Below are 11,674 nucleotides of genomic sequence, written 5' to 3'. Positions count from 1 at the left end.
ACAAATTATTGAACATATAAATACATTTTGTCATTAGGAAGGGATGGTTTTGGGGTTTTAGAAAGTAGATCTCAGAAACCCTATATTATTGTCAGATTACTTACAACAAAACTGGTGATCTGCTTCTCTCGCAGCACAAATGAACAACACATGACATAATCTTCAAAGCATCATTCAGACATAATGAAATTCACACTACTTTGCAAGAAAATAAATTAAAATAGGTAAGGCATAGAAAAGGGGGAAACAGTAAAAACTTTATTTAGATAAAGGCATGGTGAAATCTATTGTTTTATGCAAAACCTGTGCAAATAATAGCGTTTTAAGGCCTTAAGAGAATACAGTGTGGTATTAGTCCTCAAATGTTCAGAGAGTTTGTTTCACTGGTGAGGTATATTGGAACTAAAAATTGCTTCACATTGTTTTTCTAACTCAGAGAATGCTTAGTAAGTGATATGTAACAAAAAAGTGCAATACAACAACAACAAAAATATTGCATTATGTATGAGGCTCACAAATGTTTCACAGTAAAGTTTGTGTAAGTTTGTGGTTTGCAGAATGTGTTGTGACCTGTGACTCATGAATGTGTGGATTTAGGATGGTTATGGCATGTCAAAGAAATCGTTTCTGAGTTCGTTTTTATTTTTACTTATCTATATAAAATCTATAATATCATGTTGTTGTTGTTTTTTTGTTTGTTTGTTTGTTTGTTTGTTTTTGAGAACTTGGTGTGTTTTTTTTTTTGTCACTCGTTCACTCAATACTCGTGGTTCTTGTGTACAAGGCTGCAGTTACTCTCCAGGCCTGAAGAGGGCGATAACAGCCGTTATAGTCGGTGCAGTGGTGCTGTTACACCAGGCGGGGCGGATGCAGTCAGGGCTTTTGGCTAACTCAACTGTTAGCATCTGAGTTTTTAATTTTGTAGGGACAACGTTATTTTAAAGGACTGTCTGTGGGGATATTTTGCTACAACCGATATTTTAGTATAGGTTTATTACTAGACTGTATTTGTTTTCGTATATACTCGGTTTACATGCGTGACTGCGAGCGTCGTCGATGAAGAGACGCCTGCCGCCGCATGTAAGGAATCAATGAGCGCGTCCGACCAGTATTTAGTTTTCAGTCAATTCTAAGATTTAGGCAAAGTCATGGCTACCGGGGCTGATGTCAGGGATATCCTTGAGCTGACCGGTGGAGAAAATGACGGCCCCATCAGTAAGAAAGACCTCATCAACTCGGATAAGGTGAGAAGGTTTCATTGTGATTGATGTCCGTTCACATTGACTGTGTCTTTCCTACATACAGGCAGCATCGCCTTTGCTTCTTGATATTCTACACACGATCAAACGAGATTTATATAGTATCTCTGTGTGTAAATGTTTATGGTGTGCAACTTTGGTACTGGCGAGCCACCACCCTGCATGTTTTAGTTGCTTCAAGCTTCAGCACACCTGCTATCTAACCTTATCTTCAAGAGCATGGAGGTCCGTGGCCCTCCAGAAGACCCCTGACTGGAGACCCCTGACTAGATTAACACGTCTGGTTCTTTTCTTTCCCCAGAAAAAAACCAAGAAGTCCACAGAAACGCTGACTTTTAAGAGACCCGAGGGGATGCACAGAGAGGTCTACGCTCTGCTGTATTCAGATAAGAAGTATGTGTGTATAGTGTGTAATAGAAAACACAAACGTAAAAAGAAAAGCACTAGAACAAAAATGAATGCATACATTCACACGCTGACGTATGTATTTGAACACTATTGCTTAGAATCAATGAATAACTGATGAAGACACATCCTAACATTGTGATCATTTTTGATGCCTCTGTGGAACACATGCTAAAGCACCAATCACATGGAAATTACTTAATGAGGCAATGTTCTCTTGCTCACACACACACACACACACACACACACACACACACTGAAGTACTATGTTACCAAAGAGTCAGAGCTGAACGCTTTCATTCATTACCGTTATATATACCAGCATCAGGTTAATAAATTTGATATTGTGCCCATATATCAGGTGCCAGCTATGCTTACATCATTATGGTTCTTTCTTATTAAAAATCTTATCATCGAAAATAAAATATCCAAAATTCAAAAATGTGACAAGGCTGAGAATCAACACTGGGTAGCTGTGATCTTTGACACAAGTGAAAGCAGTGCAATGAAAAATGAAAACTTGATAAAAGTTAACACTGTTTTAGGGATATTATCAGTCTGTAAACATGTTGGGTGATTGTGTGGTGTGTGCAACGTTCCTCAGACAGACAGGGTTACAATGGAATTAACAAGCTTTCATCATGTGTCTGTATTGAAATGTCAGTGAAATGGAACTGTGGTTTTGTAATAAGAGTCACTTGAGGGAAAAAAACGGTTTCGATGCTATGATTCTTGATTTAATAAAAATTAACATCTTTACCAGATACTATCAATTTAGCACAATAACTGTCAAATAAGGACATCTAGTTCAAGATCAAGTGATAGAGATCTTTGCTCCATATAGCCCAAATTACAATTTTGAATTGGTGTTTTTAGGGCTCATTCTCTATTGTTTTTCGTTCGTTTATTTTTGTTTGTTTTTTGTCAAAAGTAATCTTTAAGATAAGTGTATCTGACAATTCAATCCAAACTATTGGTGCACAAGGCAGTTAAGTAAGTTTCTCAATGATTGCTAAATCAGGGTACTGTCTGTCTATTGTCTACAGACACTACATTTGACTCAAGTATTGTTTATCAAAGAAATAATACCATTAAATTTTTATAATTTATTGCTTTATTACTATTCTCCTAACTTGAAATCTTTAGATTCCTTGAAAAATGTGGTGAAATCATCTATTAGGTTCAGAAATCTTCATTTATGACTTTAAAGGAGTCATATTATGCAAAATTCACTTTAAAAAGGTGTCTTTACAGTCATATTACCTCCCAGAGCCTCTGTATGATCCCCCAGAAGTGAAAAATTCAGTCACCTCCCTCAATTGCGCACTCCACTTTAAAGGAAATATACACTCAAACACGCGATTCTGAAATCTTACTTTGTCTACGTCAACAAGAGGAACACTGTGGAAAGGCTGTGAAAAACAGGCTTTTCGGAGCACGACTCCTCAGAGCCACTTTTTACACCACTCAAACTCCGAACATAGGATGAATTTGGGGCAAACAAATTTATATACTATGTTTATGGGCTTCTGTGACCTATATGAGGTGACTGAAAAATAGCATAATAGGTCCGCTTTAAAGTCATAGTCTCTGGACCATACCAAATTGTTACATTTCCTTTCTGTAACTCATATAAAACAAGCAGAAGAAAATCATATCAAACATTCACAGAAATTCTCTGCCCTCATTAGTTAAAAAAAATAAAGGAAAAGTCCCACCCTGACAAGTGAGTCTTTGCTGGAATTGTCTACGGACACTACAAAAATTATCGGACAAACAACACACCTGTTTTGGCAAGAGATACAATGTTTATGGCAACTTCAATGTCATAGTTGAAATGATATCTGCTTTTTCTTAATATTCCATGCATCAAGTGAGTTTCTTAAAGGCTAATCAGTACAGAGACACATTTTTATCTATAACAACAGATGATTAATCAAATTAAACATGGGAGTGGTGTTTTGATGTGGGAAGCATTCCAAGATTGCATTTTCATCACATTCACAATTTTGAAAAGATAATCTTAAAATATTATTACATTCACGGTAACTGCCAGTTTATTTATTCTTCCCTAACTTATATTTTGTCAAACAAGAGATTATCATGATGCTATTTCATCGCTGTCACAAAACAAAAATACTGATTTGGAAAATCAACAAAAAATGCCACAGTTTCAGTGACACGAGATATTTTCAGTTTTCACAAATATTTGTAGTAAGAAAAGACAAATTTAAGATAAACACTTGGAAAAACTCAACAAGTGCTCTGTCTTTTTGTAGAGCGACAAATGAAAGGGTCACAGGAGGGATGATGGCTTCAATACTTTGGTTTTATATTAGGCTAATAACATATGATGTCTTTTTTTGTCAATTTCTGTGCTCTTAGCATTCTTTTTATTCTATATTCTACAGAGATGCACCTCCTCTGCTACCAAGTGATACTACTCAAGGCTACAGAACAGTCAAAGCCAAGCTTGGCTGTAAGAAGGTTCGTCCCTGGAAGTGGATGCCCTTCACAAATCCAGCTCGACGCGATGGGGCCATATTCCACCATTGGAGACGTGTGGCAGAGGAGGGAAAGGACTACCCTTTTGCTCGTTTCAATAAGGTAGGATTCACCAGATGTCTTTTTCAATTGTACAATACAAATGTAAAAACTTCCAGCCTCTTTTATGTCTTTTTTTTTTTTTTTGTTAAATAGGGTGTCAAAACTTATTTTGGTCTATGGGCTATATACTGGCCAGTTCTATTTAGAGGGGGCCCTATCAAAAACATACATACAAAATTTAAATAACCTCCAAGTGTTCTCATTTGTTTTAGTGCTAGGGGGAATAAATCATGAGTAAGTGTAATTTACAAATCATTTTTATATGGATACTGATGGTATTTCACAAGCATTAAGACAGCTTTTCACTGCTTTCTCGGCTCAGGTCTGAGTGTGGTGTTAGGACCACTACTTTCACTGTATCACTTAAATTGATCAATTAGAGTCCGTTTCGTTCGTCAGCTCTGGGAGCTGAATTGAAACTTCCGGTATGCCCATTTTTGGGTCCCAGATCATATGTTTGATGCCTTTGTATTAGATGGCCATATTAAATGTTACTGTGTCTGTGTGCGTCCTGTACAGACAGTGCAAGTACCAGTGTACTCGGAGCAAGAGTACCAAATGCATCTACATGATGATGGCTGGACTAAAGCAGAGACAGACCACCTGTTTGACCTATGTAAACGCTTCGACCTACGCTTCATAGTTGTTCACGACCGTTATGACCACCAGCAATACAGAGTAAGTGTGTTGTCCCTCGTCTACAGAACGACTTTTTATTCTCACTCTGTACAGAAAAAACGTTTTGTGAATGTCACCCTCATTGGTTATATTTTTTCATTTTGTCTTCACAGAAACGGTCTGTTGAAGACTTGAAGGAGCGGTATTATAGTATTTGTGGTAAACTGACCAAGGTCCGGGCTCCATCAGGGACAGAGCCAAAAATCTACATTTTTGATGCTGGTCATGAAAGACGCCGTAAAGATCAGTTGGAGAAACTCTTCAATCGCACACCTGAACAAGTAAGAAGTTTGAATTTCATCTGTATGACTCGGTTTCCCGTTTCTCTATCCAGTAGATATGCAATGACCCACCAAAATGGGAAGGAGCATGCAGAGAAATTTAAAAAGTAAAGGACGCCTTTGGTAGACAGTGCATCCAGAAGTGCTTTGTCATTATGAGGTGTTGTGTGTAGTTTGATGAGGAAAAGAAACAATGTAATCCATTTTGGAATAAGGCTGTAACATAACAAAATGTGGAAAAAATGAAGGGGATTGAATACTTCCTGGATGCACTGTATTTATAACATGATGGTATGAGAATGTAAACCACCATATTTGTACCGGTGAAGCTGGTTGTCAAGGTTCAGGGATTAATTGTATGACAATCGAGGTGAAATCTTATAATGTATTTTGTCATGATGCTTTAAAAATTCACATAGTAATAGAAAATTGTTTATGTGCTCCTTTGTAATATATTGACCTTTGAAATTTCAAATTACACTTCTCTTGTTTGTCCTGTAGGTGGCAGAAGAGGAGTATCTTATCCAAGAGCTGAGAAAGATTGAGACCAGGAAAAAAGAGCGAGAAAAGAAAGCTCAGGATCTGCAGAAACTCATTAAAGCAGCTGACACAACTACAGAGCTGAGACGAGCCGAGAAGAGAGTTTCCAAGAAAAAACTTCCACAAAAAAGAGAAACGGAGAAACCAGTAAGTTGCACATTCGTTGGAAAGCAAACCAATTACAAACCTACAAGAAATCTTACTCGATGGAAAGTATCATAAGATGAAAAACGCCAATTATCAGATTTTTCTGAAGTAATGATACATCTGTCATCTTCTTGATAGAGCTATTTCAGTGCATAATATATTGAAGGAATGTTGGTATCTCCACACATGTAAACAATTTTTCTAAAGTCGAGTTTATGCTTGATTCGTCTCATAATAATCACTTTTACCTGTCTCTCTAAGGATCTTATACTGTAAGTCAGAAAGGAAGTCATGTGGCTTTATCTGTTCTTCTTTAGGCTGTTCCAGAGACAGCGGGTATCAAGTTTCCTGACTTCAAATCAGCGGGAGTCACACTACGCAGTCAGAGGGTGAGTCTGACCGGATCCTTTTGAGAAAACAAAAATGCAAAACAATTGTACGTCAGTCAAAGGCTTTTGACTCATGTAAAATTATTTGCTAAAACAACAAATCTAGTCTGAAAACCTCCTCAGTCAAAAAGTAATTTTTTAAGTTTGAATCAAATATTGGTAGGTTTTTCTGTTGAAGAAATGGCCTGAGTTAAGTCTCCATTTGAATATTTTCATAAGGTAATCAAACTATTGCTGGACTCTCAGTTAGGCTCAAAAGAACTTTAGCAAAGCTCAATTCTGCACTTGATGCATATGATAAAATGGATTTCGTGACTTCGGCAAAGGGACTCTTATTCATCTTGAAGACCGATGAGGATCTGCCTCTCTCAATGGAAAATGCATTAGCATAGCTAAAGAACTGGAGTGCCACTCCAGCTAATCAGTCAGATAGAGTTCAGTGGATAAAGACATTTTGATCTGGCCTGCTGAAGTGCATTTCATATGAATTAAAAGCCCCGAGGTGGAGCAGTTTATCCTAATGTCTCTTGTACCTTAAATCACAGCTGTGTGTGTGTGTGTGTGTGTGTGTGTGTGTGTGTGTGTGTGTGTGTGTGTGTGTGTGTGTGTGTGTGTGTGTGTGTGTCTGTGTCTGTGTCTGTGTCTGTGTCTGTGTGTGTCTGTGTGTGTCTGTGTGTGTGTGTTATTTAGATGAAACTGCCAAGCTCCGTAGGCCAGAAGAAGATCAAAGCCATTGAACAGATCCTGGTAGATCAAGGAGTGGGTAAGTTCTGAAAAAATAATATTCACAATTTGGTAGTATTTTCAATGGTTCTCTCCAACAGACATACTTCTCACTTTCGCAGAGATTATAAATAATAATCAGTTGTTTTGTTTGAAACAATGTTGTCCCTGTGTCGGTTTGTGTTGTTCAGATCTTAACCCCATGCCCACCGAGGAGATTGTTCAGATGTTCAACGAGCTTCGTAGTGATCTCGTGCTTCTATATGAACTGAAGCAGGCTCACAGCAACTGTGAGTATGAACAACAGATGCTGCGTCACCGATATGAAGCCCTCCTGAAGGCCGGCGGTGGAGCCATGTGCGTTGGAACTGTTGGAGCTGGACCAGTCACTGTAGCGCAGAGTGGGGAACTGAACTCCACAAACAGCACTCTGGTGTCCACCCTGGGGGTTGAAGCTCAGTCCTGGCCCAGCACAGATGACATCAAGGTGGAAGCGAAAGAGCAGATCATTGATGTTGTAGGAGCACCACTTACCCCCAACTCAGTAAGTCTGCACATCTCTGAGGCAAAGCATAAAATTTAACATAAACAGAGTTGGGCATAGAAAAGCAATTTAAAAACAAAAAATCTGATTTTATTCGACCTCCATTTTTTTAGCTGCAGCTTGTCATTTATCCATGGTCACACTGACGAGATGTATAACGAAGTAGAACCACAGCAAGACGTCTGAGCTAAACATCAGTCATTTTTGTTGTCTCTCTGTATCATGTGCATTAATTTTTTTTTACATACATTTTAGTCACTTTGAACATATGTAATGTTTTAATCTCTGTATATTCTCATGGTAAAGTTATTGAATTAATTAAAAAAAAAAAACTAGCTAGCAGCTTCTGACCCCAGATTTGCTTGTTGAAGGCTTTCTATACGATGTGGAGTCAGCAGTAACAGGCAACACCACTATAGCAAACTGTCGATATTATCGTAAATGTTTTTTTGTTTTTTTTACCATTTTTTTAATTAAAAATTGGGACTTTAAATTAAACCAATGAAATGTAAAAACGAGCCAAACCTTTAGGGCTGTTCAACATGGAAATTGTGCCATGGAATTGTGTTAAGCTCATACAATGTAAGATGGCATTCAGGATGAGGTGAGCTCTGTCAGAGCACTGTGTGACTGTCTTGTGTTTTACGTTGTAGCGCAAACGTAGAGAATCGGCGTCCAGCCCATCTTCAGTGAAAAAGGTGAAGAAGCCTTGATGAGAGAGGCAGCTGCCACAGACAGAGGACAAAGATTGTGTTACTCATTGTGAGATTTACAGTATGTGTGAGTTATGGCTGGTCGACAGAGAAACGATGATAATTTGCCTAGACCAGAGATGTCCAACCATGGTCGAGGAGAGCGACCGTCCTACATGCTTTAGATGTCTGTGTTTCTGCAGACCTGAATTATTTGATTATGTCATCATCAAGCTTGCAAATAAAGCCGCTCAGGTGTGATGTGACTGGAACAGACCTAACGTGCAGGATGGGGGGCCCTCCACCACCAAGAGTGGACACCACTGATCTAGACACACTGCTGAGTACACACATCCACACACAACTTTTCACCCACTAACAACACCTCCAGCCCGTCCTCGTCTGGCGTCCGCCCTGCATCGCTGTGACAAAGGCAACAACTGAGTGACATTTCATTCCATTACTGCTTGTCTGCTTGCCTCCACCACTGCTCAGCCTTAGATGAGGCAAGATCAACTGTAAATTGCAAGGCTGAGCTAATCGGAACACGGCGAAGACGATGGGAATGACTAGGTAATTGGAATGAGAGAAAGGACTTCTGGGATTGGAAGGAATTGAACCTTCAATGCTCATCTGATCCCTTGGAGATTTTAATGTACCTAATCATACTTTCGTGTTGACTGGAAATGTTCTTTTTATTTTGTTTGACCAGCTTTCTACATTCAGTAACATTTGTCATCTGGTGGACGCCGCCTCCAGCTGCTTTTCATTCTTTGTGCTAGTGAAACTGATTTGTATTATTTTTTTATCCTCAGGTGACCTTGAAGATGTTTTAGTCGGCAGTTAGATGAATCTGTTGTGTTTTTCTTCCTGCAGGTTTTGCAGGTAAATTTTGTCATTTCCATCAAGATTTCTCAAAGTCTGTTGCGCTGTTTCTCTGGAGAAATCTTGACTCATCCATAATTGATGTTGAATACACACATTCGTTGGGGACATTGTAGGTTCATGACATTTTTACCTTACCTGTCATCTAAGTTAAGAAACAGCTAATGACTTCATTAATATGATAATTAGAAGTGATCATTTGTAGGCTGGCACAGCTACTGAAACTTCATTAGGTTTCCTCTCTATAATATTGCTAATTGCGTGTCAATTATGTCATTTAGCCTACTTAGACATTAATTTCTATGCAAATTTTTAGTGTTTGCCCAGAAGAGGAGTGCTATAATTAGAGCCTACTGTGTTTATATACATGTTTATGTAGCTCTTATCATTTGCAAGGGAAATGTTTTATCTTTTTGAAGTCGGTTGAAATTGCCAAACTTTTGTAGATTTCGTTGTGCCATTTTTACCTTGTGTGTTTGTGTTTGGGTTTTTTTTTTTTTTTAATACTCATTGTTACACAGATTCATTGGTGGCATACATGGTTTAAATTACAATCTAAAAATTATGTCAAGTTGTCTGTGTTGGTTATTCCGGGGGGAGGGTTTTAACGAAAAAACAAAAATCATTGCCAACTTCAAAAATGCTTTAGATAGGGGGCACAAATGCTTTGTAATTTAGCTTGTGAAAGTTTCATTATCAAATCAAAGCAATCAATCAAATCTTCATTTTAAAGATCTAATAAACGCCGCTAAGGCTCTGGGAGTAAAGCCATTCACACTCTGCAGGCCGTGTGATTGAGAGAGAGGAAAAAGACTGAGAGAAGGCAAGTAAACATGGGTAAAATGGATTCTCTGTGTCTATATTTCATGTTGAAAATTGGCTCATAAATCCAGTGGTTTGATCTATGGGACCCGTCGTTGCTTGAAAAAACCTCCGTAAATGTGTAATTTCTCCCTTGACGGAACACAGCCGAAAGGCTATCTTTCTTTCGCCTCCCCCCCCGCCTCCCCTCTCCCTTTTTCCTCCCCTTTTTTCTGTCCTTCATTCTCACTTAGTCTCTCTCTCTCTCTGCAAGCCTGGTGTTGGATTAATGCTCTGCTCTCGTCCCTTCCCTCCTTTCATGCTCCTCTGATATCTTCTTTTCATCACTGCTCATCCATTTATCACAACAGGGGCTTTTCCTTCCCTCTCATCTCTCAATACCCAAAGCCACCTTAAGTTATAAGGCAAGTATCTTGTAAGATAGGCGTTGAGAACGTGGAAGTTATTAATAAATACTTGTCCAAATTGAAAATAGGTGGGCAGGGAGGCATTGTCAGCCAAGTGTGAATGATAAAGACTCTTCCAGTAGCCCTTCATCTAGTTCTGCCAAAAGCTCCATCCAGTCTGCAGTGTATGTTCTGCAACACTGATGTGAAAAGCATGAGGCAGAGCACCGTGGCAGAGTGTGTTATAACGTGGTGGTGATGGCATAGAGATGGGATCTCTTTATCAAGGCCAGACTGAGGCTTTAATCACAGCCTAAGAGGTGTGCTGGCTTTTTATCATAATTGAACTGTATCCGGGCTAATCGCTGACATACGTCACTGTCGAGTGGCTGCTGGGCCGCACCAGCAGGCGAGGCTGCTGCTGGTGATTGAACACACAGTTAAGAGAAGAGATGTGTATTTGGGTACATAAGGCAAGAAGAGACAGGTAATAGCAGATGTGATAGAACAGTGTTCAAATAAATCACGCCTCCAGGTAATCGCTGATGTGACCACGATTAGATTGTTGATGCCTCATTTTTGTGGCACAGCGCTCTAGTCTATAACCATCATGTCACACATGGTCACTGATTACTGCTATGGGAAGAAACACGAATTAGCAGCTTGAAGACAGCCTGTGGAATATTAAGTTGGAGGATTTGTGCCTGTTGTGCTGTACAAAAGTTTAAGGCATCAGTGACAAAGTAAAAATGAGGAAAAAAAGCAAAATCATGGTGATTGGTTTTTCAGCTAACATACTACCTAAGTGAATGAAAACAGCAGAAATCAATATTTTGTTTGAAAACAACAATTTCTAAAAAATGTTAAAAGTTTTCTTGCATAAAAGTTGCCAACGACTTTCTGAACTGAAATTTGTGGACGAAGGCTGATTCATACACTTTATCTCTTCATGTGAAGAGGGTATGTGGTGCTGAGATCAGCACTGTATGGGGACCAGGCCATTAGTTTCTAGGCTTTAAATTCGTGCTTATTCCTGAAGATAGTAATTCATGACAGTGGACATGTAATGGAGGTTATGATGCTCTGCCGCAGTGTGCCTCTTCAGTGATTAAAAAAGGTTCTTGTTGACGTTTCATGATCAAAGAGTAGCAGTTCTTTCAGACGTGCCTAAAACATTTGCACAGTAGCTTATGAAGTGTGACGAATGTCCAAAACATAGTTTCACCTCCGTGGAGCTCTCTCATCTCCACATATATCAGTCTGACTTTCACCTTCTCAAGTATCCAGGTCACCTTGAGGGAGAAAACTTTTAATCA

The 11,674-nt window shown here is 38.9% G+C and overlaps 1 protein-coding gene across 1 annotated transcript; it reads left to right on the top strand.

Annotated features, from left to right (window-relative positions):
• The first annotated feature begins 872 nt into the window (after nucleotides 1–872).
• Nucleotides 873–8,348, top strand: dmap1 (DNA methyltransferase 1 associated protein 1). The gene is made up of 10 exons (XM_030082810.1): nucleotides 873–1,244; nucleotides 1,561–1,652; nucleotides 4,076–4,271; nucleotides 4,791–4,949; nucleotides 5,063–5,230; nucleotides 5,732–5,917; nucleotides 6,235–6,306; nucleotides 6,997–7,069; nucleotides 7,221–7,573; nucleotides 8,227–8,348. Exons 1-10 carry the CDS (start codon nucleotides 1,149–1,151, stop codon nucleotides 8,284–8,286), a joined length of 1,455 nt encoding a protein of 484 aa, XP_029938670.1. The 5' UTR covers nucleotides 873–1,148; the 3' UTR covers nucleotides 8,287–8,348.
• Nucleotides 8,349–11,674: the final 3,326 nt, after the last annotated feature.

This window comes from Salarias fasciatus, chromosome 23 (assembly GCF_902148845.1).
Source record: "Salarias fasciatus chromosome 23, fSalaFa1.1, whole genome shotgun sequence".
NCBI classification, from domain to species: Eukaryota; Metazoa; Chordata; class Actinopteri; order Blenniiformes; family Blenniidae; genus Salarias; species Salarias fasciatus.
The sequence above is the reverse complement of the archived record's forward strand: the minus strand, read 5'-3'. Positions and strand labels throughout refer to the sequence as shown.